The sequence below is a fragment of the Hippocampus bargibanti genome, linkage group LG02 (genome assembly GCF_051943395.1).
Source record: "Hippocampus bargibanti isolate YZ-2025 linkage group LG02, ASM5194339v1, whole genome shotgun sequence".
Classification (NCBI taxonomy): domain Eukaryota; kingdom Metazoa; phylum Chordata; class Actinopteri; order Syngnathiformes; family Syngnathidae; genus Hippocampus; species Hippocampus bargibanti.
The window spans coordinates 8,450,816-8,465,697 of NC_142735.1; the positions used below are offsets into that span (position 1 = coordinate 8,450,816).

The following is a 14,882-nucleotide window of genomic DNA, read 5'->3' on the forward strand; positions in this document are numbered from 1 at the left end:
GACCAAAGCAGTTGCTTTAATATGATATATTTTTAAAATATAATCTTCAAGTTTTTTAATCCTGAACTAAATAAAGTACCCGTCAATTAGAATCCATTTTATAGTAAATCATACAATCCTTGGGGCACTGAGAAATGTTCTATTTTCTTTTTGTTAAGATCCTGCTTTAATCCAATGTTATGAGAGTTTTATGGAAAGTGAATGCTGTACTGTTTTATTTGGTTGTATTCGTTACATGAAAATGAAAACAAATCCTGTAAATATAAATGAGGGGGTACTTATTCTGAAAATAATTTTAATCCACATGATAAGCGACAATAGTTTCAAGTAGCGATTTTATCTACATGTTCCAAGTTTTAAAATAAATCGTGTACAGCACTGCTTCCTTTTTTTGAGGTAATACATCCATTCGAAAAATCATGTCACATCACCTGATATAAACACTGCAAAAAGTATGGGAACAGAAATAAAGATTAAGCAAACAATACACATTTAGTGTGAAATCTGGCCACCTCAAAGATGATGTGCTTGCAGGAAACCATGTATGGTTTACTTTTATGATTGGCAGCAAGTGGATGCATATGTTTTGTAGCTTTTCATATCGTGAAAGAGCGTTTACTAATTGCTCTACCCGTTAGTATATTTGCAGGTGTTAGGTTAAAATATTACAAGTATCTATTTCCTTCACCGGCTGAGATAAACAAACAACATTGTTTATCAAGACAAAATAATTTTGGGACAAAGTAAGTCAGATACTGAATAATTTCCTCTCTACACCATGGGTGAGAGTCACTGTTCCGTTATCTATACACTGATTGCTTTGCTTACAGAATAGTAGTGGAGCAATGTTTTAAAACACTGATTTTTACATACTATCAGTGTTATTTATCCTGATGTTACATGTTTGCAACGTTGCAAAAGAAAGCAAACAATGTAAATGGTTTTGGCACTCTGACCCACCTGTCACTTGCACAACAGTACCTCTATCATTTGTCCACGTTGTGCACTAATTTGTTCAAATGGCAAATAGTTCACAATGCTTGTGCTGTTGTTTACACATCGATATGAAATTTACACCACATTTACTTCAAACAATTCTATTCACAATGTAATTATGTCGACTTCTGTACTTGTTTTCCCAAAAGTTTACCTTATCATCACTCTTCATGGCACATTGGAGTTTTTCATTTAAATGAGGCTTATTATTTGATTCAAATGCAATCAGATTATTGCGCTAGTACACATGAATTATTTAAATGTAACACATCTTGTACACTTACATATTCAAGTTTAGTGCATCTTAGTGCATTTTTGCTTTCTGAAAATGGGAACTATTAGCACACATGTGGCAATGAAACTCAGATGGTCTTTTCCCAGAGAGTTCGTTTACAAATCAATATGTGATGGATAGATGGATGACTTACAACCAGAGAGAAAACATAACTTCTTCAGAGATGTTAAGATAATTTAGTCAGTGTACTGAAAATACACAGCTGCCCAGTAGTCGAGGGGTTAGCATGTTGACTTCGCCGTGCAGAGGTTGTCAGTTCAATCACGGACCTGGACTCCCTGTGTGAAGTTTGCATATTCTCCACGTGTTTGCGAGGGTTTTCTACTTGTTCTATGGTTTCCTCTGTCAGGTTGATTGAACACTACAAATCGTTCCGCTGTGCGAGTGTAAACTGATATGTTTGTTTATTTCTGTGTGCCCTGCGATTGGCTTGCAACTGATTCAGGGTGTCCCCCATTGTCCCCCAACTACTGCCCAGGACAGCAGGGATAGGCTCCAGCACCCCTGCAAGAGTAGTGAAGATAGTGTTTCTGAAAATGAATGAATGAAAAATGAAAATACCCACAGTAGTAGTGTCCAACCACCAGGCCCGCAATATATCTTGTAATATATCCCAATGTTGACTCTATAAACTAAAAAGTGTGAATTTTTTTCCGAAAAAAAGTATTGCTTTTGTTAAAAAACGTATTAGATGACATATCTTTGGTGCATCCGAGTTCTTACTCCAAACAAACAAACAGCTCAAATGTCATTTAAACTTCATGATAAAAAAAAAAGTTTGGTGATTTTGTTAGCTCAAACATGCATTTTGAATTGTCTCGAAAATAGATATATCAACCTATGTTTTTTTATTTTCGATGTACGTATAGTGATACTGTGCTGAATTTTATTTATGAATTAAGAGATGTAACAGGCTGGCTCTGAAAACAATAGACGCAATTTGTGATTCGAGCAAGACTGTATGTTTTATTTTTAAATAATTAACCCAGCGGAATAGCCGTAATTTCAAGTGTTTCAAGGACTCTTGAAAACGAATTTCGTCGCTGCTGTCCAACAAATTTCTCCCACCGGTGAAGTCACTGCTATAGCAAATTGTAATTGGAGGAGAGCAAGGTGGACGGACGTGTCAACACCACGTCACGTTGTTTCCAAGGGGCGTGGTGGGCTGTGCAAAACTGGGTTGAATTCACCTTCTCGTTGTGCTCCGTCGTTGAATAGGAGAGCGACTCTTCATTCCTCTTGACCCGTTTAAAGGATTTCCCATCAATATGACACGGAGCTGCAGTAAGTTTGTCGAGACGCGCCCACTTGTCGTTCTTCTCTTTTTATTCATGTTGGTGGACCCGATATCGTCTGTCACCCACTACTCCATTCCTGAAGAGATGGAGGAAGGTTCAGTCGTTGCGAATTTGGCGTCCGATTTGGGTTTAGACGCGCGGACGGTCAGCAAGAGGAAAATGCGCGTCGATGTGGTCGAAAATAAAAAGTATCTCGACATCAACAAAGACACGGGTGAGCTTTTTATTTTGGAGAGAATAGACAGAGAATTACTCTGCACTTTCAAAATAACCGCGTATTGCTCTTTGAAATTGGACGCAACGATTGAGAATCCCATTCGCATGTTCAACATTGAAGTGGAAATCACGGATATAAATGACAACGCTCCTCATTTTCGAAGAGGCACCATGCATTTGGACATTTCTGAGTCCACCCCGGTTGGAGAGAGGTTCTCCCTGAATAATGCAGTAGACCCAGATGTTGGGCTCAATTCTGTGCAAAACTACCACTTGAGCTCAAGCCAACATTTTAAGATCGAAATTCAGATGGGGAGAGACGGCACCAAATTTGCAGATTTAATTCTGACAAAAGAACTGGACCGAGAGGAGCAGGCTGCTCATCATCTCATCCTCACTGCGGTGGACGGCGGAGTTCCCACGCGCACGGGCACGGCCAGCATCATTGTTCGAGTCCTGGATGTCAATGACAATGTTCCATCATTTGACAAAGACAAATACTTTGTTGAGGTGATGGAGAACTCCCCTATTGGCAGTCTGGTGATTCAACTAAACGCCACAGATTTAGATGAAGGCTCCAATTCAGATGTGCTTTATACTTATAGTTTGTACACGTCGGAAAGAACACAGAATGTGTTTTCTTTAAATCAAGAAAATGGCGAAATCCGAGTGAAGGAGATGATTAATTATGAAGATTTGAAATCTTATGAAATGGAAGTCATCGCAAGTGATAGAGGGTTAAACGCCTTATCTGGCCAGTGTAAGGTGACGATACAAGTGACAGATATGAATGACAACCACCCGGAAATTTCTATCAAGTCCTTTCAAAGCCCCATTAAAGAAAATATAGCTCTACACACTGTAATAGCAGTTGTGAGTGTGAGTGACAAGGACTCAGGCAATAATGGAGTGGTGGATCTTCGCATTCCAAACAACATGCCTTTTAAACTGATGGAGTCGCCTGATAACTTTTATAAATTAATTGTTTCGGAGCCATTGGACCGTGAAAAGGTTCCGGAATACGACATCACATTCACCGTCTCCGACAGAGGTTCTCCTCCTTTAAGTGACAACGAAACCATGCCTTTGCAGCTGCTGGATGTGAATGACAACGTCCCACAGTTCGCTCAGTCCTTTTATACCATACGTGTGATGGAGAATAACGCCCCGGGCGCCTTGCTCAGCTCCGTCAGTGCCTTTGACCCCGACCTCCATGAGAACCAGTACCTCGTGTACTTCATCCTGGAGAAGGAGATCGCCAACACCTCCGTGTCCATGCTCTTCTCCATCAATCCAGAGAACGGGAACCTTTACGCACTCAAGACTTTTGACTATGAGATAGACAAGGACTTTCTCTTCCACATCGAGGCCAGAGACTCTGGTTCTCCTCCGCTCAGCAGCAACGTGACCGTGCACATCATCATCGTTGATCAAAATGACAACGCCCCGGTTATCGTCTCTCCTTGGCGAGCGCACGGCTCCGTGGTGGAGGAGAAGATCCCCAGATCCACAGATAAAGGCTCCTTGGTGGCCAAGGTGATCGCCTTGGACGTGGATTCTGTGCACAACTCTCGCGTCACCTACCAGTTCCTGCAGGTGACTGACGCCTCTTTGTTCAGTGTGGACCAGTATAACGGGGAGATCCGCACCATGAGAATGTTCAGCTACAAAGATTCTCGTCACCAGAGACTGGTTGTTGTTGCCAAGGACAACGGGGAGCCAGCACTCTCGGCTACAGTCACCATCAAGCTGTCCACAGTGGAAACGGCAGTGAAGGCCTACTCGGACATGACGGAGGTCCCTCTGGAATACGACATCTTCTCGGACCTCAACCTGTATTTGGTCATCGGTCTGGGCTCGGTTTCCTTCCTGCTGCTCATCACCATCCTGGTCACCATCGTGCTTAAGTGTCAGAAGGTCAAACCCAGCAAAGCGGCTCCTCCCTGCAGGAACAGCGTGCTCAGCGAGAGGAATTCCACCATCGCAGATTCCACACTGGTGTCCAATGATGCCTACTGGTACAGTCTGTTCCTAGCAGAGACCAGGAAAGGAAAACTGGTGGTCCGGCAGCCCACACCGAAGGGCTCCAGATACGTTGTGTCCAGTATTCCCAGGAGCACAGCCATGTCTGAGACCAGCGGCTCTGCTCCTTCCACGCTGCAGGTACAATGACACGTTTGTCCAACATTTGCAACGATCTAAACACGACACTATATATATGCGAAGTGCACTTCCAGTATGTGACCAAAGCAGTTGCTTTAATGATATATTTTTAAAATATAATCTTCAAGCTTTTTAATCCTGAACTAAATACAGAACCTGTCAATTAGAATCAATTTTATAGTAAATCACACAATCCTTGGGCCCTGAGAAATGTCCCATTTCTTTTTTTAAGATCCTGCTTTAATCCAATGTTATGGAAGTCTTATGGAAAGGGAATGCTGTACTGTTTTACTTAGTTTTATTCATTACATGAAAATGAAAACAAATCCTGTAACTATAAATAAGGAGGTAATTATTTTGAAAATAATTTTAATACACTTGATAAGCGACAATAGTTTCAAGTAGCGATTTTATCTACATGTTCGAGTTTTAAAATAAATTGTGTACAGCAGTGCTTGCCATTCTTTTTTTGCGCAAATACATCCATTCGAAAAATCATGTCACACCACCTTATAAAAACGGTGCAAAAAGTATGGGAACCAAAATAAACATTAAGTAAACAATACAGATTTAGTGTGAAATCTTGCCACCTCAAAGATGAGATGCTTGCAGGAAACCATGCCTTGTTTACTTTTATGATTGGCAGCAAGTTTATACACCGGTTTTGTAGCTTTTCAGTCTAGCGGAGGAGCATTTACTATTTGCTGTACCCGTTATTGTATTTGCCGGGTTAGATAAACCAACAACATTAATCGTTGTACTAAGTTCATCCTGTCTACTTGATATCTAATTTAAAGCAGATTCTTTACTTACAGTGTAGGTGTTCAAATACCTGACATGTTTCGGCGTCTACTTCCGCCTTCGTCAGTGTCACTGACTTGAATTGAATCAAATATATTTGATTCAAATACATTCACATTCTTTAGCTCGTACACTTTAATTTTTTGTATGTAACACATTTTGTACATCTGCGTATTCAAGTTTAGTGCATCTTTGTGCATCTTAGCTTTCGGAAATGGGAACTATTAGCACACAGGTGGCAATGAAACTCGGATGGTGTTTTCCTGGAGAGTTCATTATGTGATGGCTAGATGGATGACTCACAGCCAGAGAGAGAAAATAACATGTTCAGAGAATTTAGTCAGTGTAATGAAAATACACAGCTGCCCAGTAGTCGAGGGGTTAGCACAGGTATGGGCAAACTACGGCCCGCGGGCCACATCCGGCCCGCCGAACCTGCCCAAATTATAGTAAAAACAGTGTCATAAACTCGTGACAAAAAGTTAGCGGACATCAGGGCAGATAACTGAAAAGTTGCCTGTCCCATTTTTCACAACTTGAAGCACAATGAGACAACTAATCACATTAAAAAACATTGTCACAAAGTATAAAGTTATTTTTTAAATCAAGAATGTACCTTCTACAAATGCTACCTTGCTTAATTTACGGTAAATGTTCATGGCTAGATTTTGCTGCAGTAGTCGGTTGTCATTGTGGTGCACAATGCAACGTTGGCATTGCTTCCTACGAGCCACTAAGCCCCTTTCATAAGTCTCACGTACACTTTACAGTCACGGTTTAATGTAAATTGTTTTGTAGCGTCACATATGTTGTTAGCTTCTTTTGAATCTTTATTCTGGTCTGAGGTTCTGTGCATCTATTTTGGAAAAGGACATGCAATTGCACGACTTTATAACGCTTGCGAAAGTCCAGAAGAAAGAAGCAGGCTTCTGATTGGCTGCCGTGCCGAGTATGCAAATTTCACTGCAGGTAGCCTATGTCTGTGTGCTCGGCGACGGTACACGTGTATTGTTTGCGCGTGAAGGCGAGGGCGTCAGTGAGGAGTTTGTTGAGCGCGCGGTCAGGACAAACCAAAATAATATTGGGGTAAAGCATTAGCTTTTAAAATTCGATCATACGTAACTACAGCATAACCAGTTCTTGTCTTTCCCAGATCATCCTTTCGTGATGAACCGTCCACAAACAAAGTATAGCCTTCAGTTAAAGGCGTGTCCTGTAAGTCTGGCCTACTCTTAGCAGTTAATTTGGTAATAGTAATAGTCTAATTTGGTTGAATAGTATGCTACGGGACGTAACTTACTACCATGCATTTGGTTTAGGACAGATGTCATAAAATGTCCTTTGCAATCGACCATTTGGTAAAAGGTTTTATATTAGTCAGGCAAAGCTAGTGTAGAAGTGCTGACCAATGCTCGTTTGAGATCACAAAAGGCCTTTTCTGCCTCAGGAGTTATTATTATTTTTATTTTTTTTTCCACTTCTAAATTATCCCCCGGGCCTGATCCAACCTACTTGGGGGCCGATTCTGGCCCGCGCGCCGTATGTTTGACATCCCTGGTCTATATCGACCAATGTTTTTTTTTTCCACAAATAAAACCCTCAATCTTCTGATGTTGACATTTATCACACATTTCAATGGTAGTTTTCACAACATCAATTTTCAAATGCAACAAATTAATTCAAATTTCTCACGTTACCCTCTGAAATCTAAAAATTGATACTTTGGGACTTTTCCGGACCCAAGCCGCATTTCCGTCTGTTTGAAATTGCGGTTCGTGTCAAAATAATTTTGGCAATTTTCTTGCCTCCGGCACTTCTCTTGCTTACAACCATACGGCCATAATATGCTAAATTTGCCCTTTGCCCAATCGTTATATTTTAATAACGTTTTAATTCAGCCAACATCTCTTTCAGAATAAGGTTATTCACCTCTTTTAATCAACGTCATTTCGGCACCTCAGATCGAAGGCAGTTTGATTTTGAATGTCCGAGTAGGACTGACCACATTCCAACACTTCGTCCATCAGAAACAAGTGTGTTGTCAACTTTTATACATTCGGGACGCCCCTAAATTGAGAGCTATGGCTCGAAACGCGCATCGCGCTACCTTTTTTCCCCCTTTTATTGCTTCTATGAATTTGGTCCAGTTCTTCAACGCATAGGGCGGACTCTATAACTGGGTTCGTTCAGTAGGACAGCAATTCAAATTTACATTTGTGGTTTCTCCTTCTTCAACCCCCGATCGGGTGAGGAGAACTTGCATATTGCATCCTCAAAAGTCTGCTGTTTGAATCCCACTGTATATTACATGAATTACGACACGTTATCGCAATTCCAATCACACTCAGACGCACTCGCGTCCGAAAACAGCTGGCGCTTCACTCACAGACAGTCAAGCTCACACAGGCACACACAGGCACCGACACACAGACACACAGACACAACAGACACAAGGGTGATCAGTCCTTGTGTATTTTCACTTCATCTCCCCTGAGATTTTTCCTCTTCTTGCGAGTAACATGCCTCGTGCTAGCAATAGCCTTCTCGAGTAACATGCCTAGTGCTGGCAACAACCTTCTCACACATCCGCTTTAAATGATCTTTTTTGCACTCCTGCAATGTTATTTTGGTTTGTAACATCTGATTTATTGCTGTAAGTCTTTTATTCCCGCCGTCGAAAGTTTGCCATTAAAATCATACTTTTTATCCAATACGGTAACGGTTTTAGTGCTTCTGGATCTTGTTTTTCTACCACTGTCCAATCTTTACATTCTAGGTTGTCTATTTCTTTTTTACGTTGTTTACTTTGCCCTTTTCTCATTTTGGCAATTCGGTCCCAACTATGATGAGTGCTCCTAGGGAGTCCTAATAGTTGGGGATGTTCTTAGTGAGGTGGTGATCAATGCCTTATTGTGGTAATTTTCAAGCTTCTACCCCGGTGAGGGCGGACAATTCTTGCCTCTGCATCCACAACAAGTCACCACTTACAATCTCACTGTTTAATATGGAGTTCGAAACGGTAGTGGTAATCTTACTCCCATTCACACACACATGTTCACACACTTTTAACGCATTTTCCTATTTTGCCAGAGGACGCCGCCGCCCTTGCAGAATTTAACTGTATTTATTTTGCCAGAGGACGCCGCCGCCCTTGCAGAATTTAACTGTATCAACAGGCGAGTCTGCCCTCGCGCGGACTTTAACTGGTCAACAGGCGAGTCTGCCCTCGTACGGACTTTAACTGGTCAACAGGCGAGTCTGCCCTCGCACGGACTTTAACTGGTCAACAGGCGAGTCTGCCCTCGCACGGACTTTAACTGGTCTTTCCTTTTACCTGATAGAGTCTAGAATTGTCAGGGTTTTACACTTCGCCTAACTCGTCTCCCTGAATACCGGTGTGTGTGTGTGTGTGTGTGTGTGTGTGTATATATATATATATATATATATATATATATATATATATATATACACACAGTAAAGTCTCGTTATATCGATATCGGATATATCGATAGTCCCGGTTATATCGATACTATTTCTATGCACGCACGGAGAAAATTACATGCAAACAGAGTCGGATATATCGATAGTCCCGGTTATATCGATATTTTTTCGGACTCCCTTGAATATCGATATAACGAGACTTTACTGTATATATATATATATATATATTTTTTTTTTCGTCACACATTCATTCTTTAAATAAAATATTTTACTCACGTCTCCGTGTGCCTGGGTCTCCGTCAACCTTCGGATCCCAGCCCGAGAGGGAGGAACCAGTCCCGAAAAGGGTATTAGTTGCTGTGGCCACAGACTTGCCTGGATCTCTCTCCCACGCTGGAATCGTCAGGTTTCTTGGAATACGGCTCGAAGGACCAATTTAATGTTAGGGTTAAACCCAAACCTTTTCACCAATTGTGAAAGAAAAACACAAAGACGTGAGAAATGGACTTGCAAGGAGAGTGTTCAGACTGTTCCGTAACATTCATCCGACCCACTCTGAAAACAATCTCTGGTCCCCTTGCTTTTATTGAAAGTTTGGGAGTGCCTGGTGACAAGGTCTCAACCGTCTAAAGGGAGGGGGAGCACACCGGTTGAGACTGGCGCAAAACACAAGCATATTTTGAGATAAGCAGGAGACTGTTCAAGGAGACATTCTGTTATTGTGTCTGCACATTCTGTTATTGAGAGTCAGCATGGCTAGAGATAAAGATAAAAAGCTATGTGCGTGTGCAAGTAACTTGGATAATACTAAGCAAACTAATTTACGAATATAATGTCACTACGTGATATACAATTTTACTCCAACAGGTTCTGTGCATCTATTTTGGAAAAGGACATGCAATTGCACGACTTTATAACGCTTGCGAAAGTCCGGAAGAAAGAAGCAGGCTTCTGATTGGCTGCCGTGCCTAGTATGCAAATTTCACTGCAGGTAGCCTATGTCTGTGTTTGCGCGTGAAGGCGAGGGCGTCAGTGAGGAGTTTGTTGAGCGCGCGGTCAGGACAAACCATCTATGATTTGGCGGAATTTAACACAAGTAGGTATTATTGAGCTTGTGGAATATGTTTTGAATGTTGAAAGTGATTCCATTTTTCAATAAATGTTGATTTCTTTAACTTTGCCCCTTCAATGAAAACTTATTAAAAACAGACGCAATCTTGATGAATCACAGTGCATATGTTATTTTAATCTATTTCCATTTCCTCCTCCAAGTACAGTAAAGTCTCGTTATATCGATATTCAAGGGAGTCCGAAAAAATATCGATATAACCGGGACTATCGATATATCCGACCCTGTTTGCATGTAATTTTCTCCGTGCGTGCATAGAAATAGTATCGATATAACCGGGACCTTCGATATATCCGATATCGATATAACGAGACTTTACTGTATCTGCGAAATAGTATGTAAACGCCATATTCCTTGAGACAAATTTATTAACTGATCAGGGATATTTTTCACATTTGAAAGACAGTTAATAAATTGGGTTCTTATTGTGCTATGAGGTTTGTACACACTACATTTAAAGGACAACCGGCACCATTTTTTTGTGTTTCCCACTGACATCAGAAAAACTTTTTATAGCATCTAAAATACCCAAAACAGGCAGGCTGATATTTTTAGTTAAATGAAAAACACATAAAAATGACTTCAAAATGAATCCGGAAATGGCCAGTTTCAGAAGGTCCCACCCCCTTGTTCGTGACGTCACGCCAAGACGTCTTGCCTTGCTCGAGAATCAAAACAATGGCTTCAGATTCGGAGAAGATGTTTTCTTGTTACTCATCCAGTTATGAATATGATTCAAATAGTTCTGAAGAGGAAAGCATAAATGTTTGCAATTGATTCAAGGAGTCCTCCCATATCAATTCGAGCCGTCAATGACAGCAATGTAGCACCCAGAAAATGCAGAAGATTGCGCCCAAGCTCCGTTGGAAATGGGCTGATTTGTCAGCTGGGAATTTGTGTCAGCGAATATCAAATAGTTGTCTTGGTGCAACACACAACGATTCACCATGGCGTTATTTATGTTTTCCTTCTAATTTCGCCATCAACACGGATCAACACGAAGTTTTCAGACCAAACAAAGTACCCAAAATGCATTGTGTGTCGCTTTCTCGGTCAGGGGCGGTCCAAACGTGACGTCACATGGGGATCGTCATCAACTCGAAAACAAGACTTCGTGAATATTCAGCGCAAGTCTTAGAACGTAAACTATAGCTATATATGCTGTGGAATCTTTGTAAAATACGCTCAGTCAAAGTCATTTGAAATGATTTTATAAATTATGGACATAACTTGTCCGGAGGCGTCGGTTGTCCTTTAATGCTTTAGGTTTAGTATTTCCGGCCCAAACACTCCCTCCAAATGCTCCTGGCCCGGCCCCTCTGTCAAATTTTAGAACCCAATGCGGCCCGCGAGTCAAAAAGGTTGCCCACCCCTGGGTTAGCATGTTGACTTCGCCGTGCAGAGGTTGTCAGTTCAATCACGGACCTGGACTCCCTGTGTGAAGTTTGCATATTCTCCACGTGTTTGCGAGGGTTTTGTATTTGTCCTACGGTTTCCTCTGGCAGCTTGATTGAACACTCCAAATGCGAGTGTGAGCATGGATATTTGTTTGTTTCTGTGTGCCCTGCAATTGGCTTGCAACCGGTTTGGGGTGTCCCCCGCCTACTGCCGAAGGACAGCAGGGATAGGCTCCAGCACCCCTTCAGAAAATGAATAAATGAAAATACCCCACAGTAGTTGTGTCCAACCACCAGGCCCATAATATATCCCAATGTTGACTCCATGACGATAACGATAAGACAAAGTTTGGTGATTTCATTCGATCAAACATAAATTTTAAAATGTCTTGCAAACAGATATCTGTACCTATGTTGCTATTTTAGATATAATGTTATACTGTGCTGAATTTTATTTATTAATTAGAAGATGTCACCGGCTGGCTCTGAAAACATTTGACGCTGTTTTGTGATGCGATAAAGACTCGGCGGGTTTTATTTTTACAGAATAACCCGGCGACATACCCATCGCTGCTGTCCAACAAATTTCTACCACCGGTGAAGTCACCGCGATAGCAAATTCTATTTGGAGGACGGACGTTTCTACAGGACGTCACGTTGCTCACAAGGGGCGTGGTGGGCTGTGCCAAACTGGGTTGATTGAACGTTCTCGTTGTGCTACGTCGTTGAATAGGACAGCCATTTGCTGCTTGTTACGACATTGTTAATACCTTGATCTCTACCTCTCCGCTACACCCTCATTAGCCAAAATGTCGTTATCCAAACAGAGAAAAGTAGATAAGGAGTGTAGAATTTTCAAAGAAAAATGGATCACGTTCTCTTTATTTACAGAGATGGATGGAAAACCTTTGTGCTTGGTGTGTTTGCAACAAGTTTCGGTATTGAAGCAATATAATATTCGACGCCACTACGAGACTCATCACAGCGAAAAATATAACGGGTTGCAAGGACAACTGAGAAGAGAAAAGATTAACGAATTGCTGGCGGGTCTGAGGAAACAGCAGTCAACTTTCATCCGGAGCCGAGAAGTCAGTGAAACAGTGCTAAAAGCCAGCTACCTAATTGCTAGCTAAATAGCATTAGCATCGAAGCCGTATTCCGACGGTGACTTTGTTAAACGATGCATGATGAAGGCGGCTGAACTTGTATGTCCCGAGAAGCGACAAGCTTTTGCCAGTATTAGCCTGACGAGGAATACTATAGCAGAGAGGATGTTGGACCTATCGGCAGATTTAGACAATTGAAACAGAGAGTCAAGTCATTTATTGCACTTTCCGTGGCAATTGACAAGAGCACTGACATCACAGACGTGTCACAACTGGCCATATTTATTCGAGGAGTTGATGAAACATTGACTGTATACTGAAGAGTTTCTTGAGTTGGTGACAATGATGGACACCACAACAGCCGAGGACATTTTCGGCTCTGTCGTTGCTGCATTGGACAGAGTTGGAGTGGACTGGTGCCGCGCTGTCAGCCTGGCTACAGATGGCGCGCCATCCATGGTCGGAAAGAAAGCAGGTGTCGTGACAAAGTTCACAAAGTACAAGTCCTAAATGGGGGAGATAGTTTCTGGGCATTTCACTGTATTTTGCACCAGGAGGCATTGTGTTACAAGTCACTGAAAATGGACCACGTCATGGAGGTGGTTGTTCGCATTGTAAATTTCATCCGGTCCAGAGGTCTGAACCATCATCAGTTTGACAAACTTCTCAGCGACAGCAACATTACCCACAGCCTGCCATACCAAACTGAAGTGAGATGGTTAAGCCGAGGCATTTCTGTGATCTACGAGAGGAAATCGGACAGTTCATGGAGAAAAAAGGAAAACCGGTGTTGGAATTACAATCTCAGGAATGGCTACGGGACCTTGCATTCTTGGTTGATATTACTGAACAATTAAACAATCGGAACAAAATATTGCAAGGCCGCAAAAAGTTGTCACACAGTTTTCTGACAACATACATGCATTTAAGTTGAAGCTGACTTCGTGGGAGATGCAACTGGCAAATGGCAACCCTGCTCATTTCCCCTGTCTGAGAGATGTGTGTGTGTGACCAGACCTGATGCGGACATGAAACGGGACAAAGACAAAATTGTAGGACTACTGCAGGAGTTTGAGAAACGTTTTCAGGTATTTGGTGAACTTGAGACAGAATTTTCAGTTTTTCGCCCACCTTTCACAGTTACAGCTTCTGATCTGCCGGTCGAAATTCAGCAAGAGATAATTGATTTGCAGTGTGATGCAAATTTTAAGGGCAAATTTGCCTCTGTAGGTCTGGACAGATTTTATCAGTATCTACTACCACGGTACCCCAACTTAACAGCCCTGGCTGCTAAAATTTTGTGCATGTTTGGGACAACCTACCTTTGTGAACACATTTTCTCGGTGATGAATATCAATAAAACAAAAATGTGTTCAAGGTTCACAAACAAGCACTTAAATGACATTGTGAAAGTGACAGCTAGTCAGGACATGACACCTGTTGTTGATGCACTTGTACAGGCCAAAAGATGCCAAGTTTCAGGAACAAATACAAGTCCAGACTAGACGAACACCTGTAAAATGCTGCCTTAGATACCGTTTGCATTGAAATAATACAGGTCTGCGAAGATGAATCCTTACTGTGGTGATTTAAAAAAATGTGCACTTTAAAGTTAGTCAACAGCTTCAAAACAAAAGTTGTGTGATGGAATTCTACTCTTCATACAACTCCATAAATTTTCAGTATGTATTGCATGTGTATGTATATTACTTGTTCTGTAGCCACAAGGGGACACAAGCCAGTGTCTTATTGTGCCGGTCCCAAGCCCCAATAAATAAAGAGGGTTGTGTCAGGAAGGGCATCCGATGTAAAAACTTGGCCAAAACAAACATGTGAATCAAACCTCTGAAGATGGAGGACTGATTCGCTGTGGCGACCCCTGATGGGAAAAGCCAAAAGGAAAAGAAGACGATTGTATGTGTATGTAAGTTTCATGTGTGAAGTTTACAGATTTACAGGACAGGCGAACACTATCTTCATTACACATTTAAAATCACTCTCCTTAGTTTGTAAGGTCTACACAGAGATTACATTTAGATT

The 14,882-nt window shown here is 41.7% G+C and overlaps 1 protein-coding gene across 4 annotated transcripts in view; it reads left to right on the forward strand.

The window, feature by feature from the left end:
- The window catches only part of LOC148901438 (protocadherin alpha-C2-like), a 53,506-nt gene that overhangs the window by 18,530 nt on the left and 20,094 nt on the right, over positions 1–14,882 (forward strand). Inside the window, exon 1 of one of the 4 annotated variants that reach the window (XM_089023761.1) lies at positions 2,582–4,968. The exons of the other annotated variants lie outside the window; for them this stretch is intronic. Coding sequence (XP_088879887.1) covers positions 2,623–4,968 — 2,346 coding nt within the window. The 5' untranslated portion in view covers positions 2,582–2,622. Of the gene's footprint in view, positions 1–2,581; positions 4,969–14,882 lie in introns of those variants that run through there. 4 annotated transcript variants of the gene reach the window in all.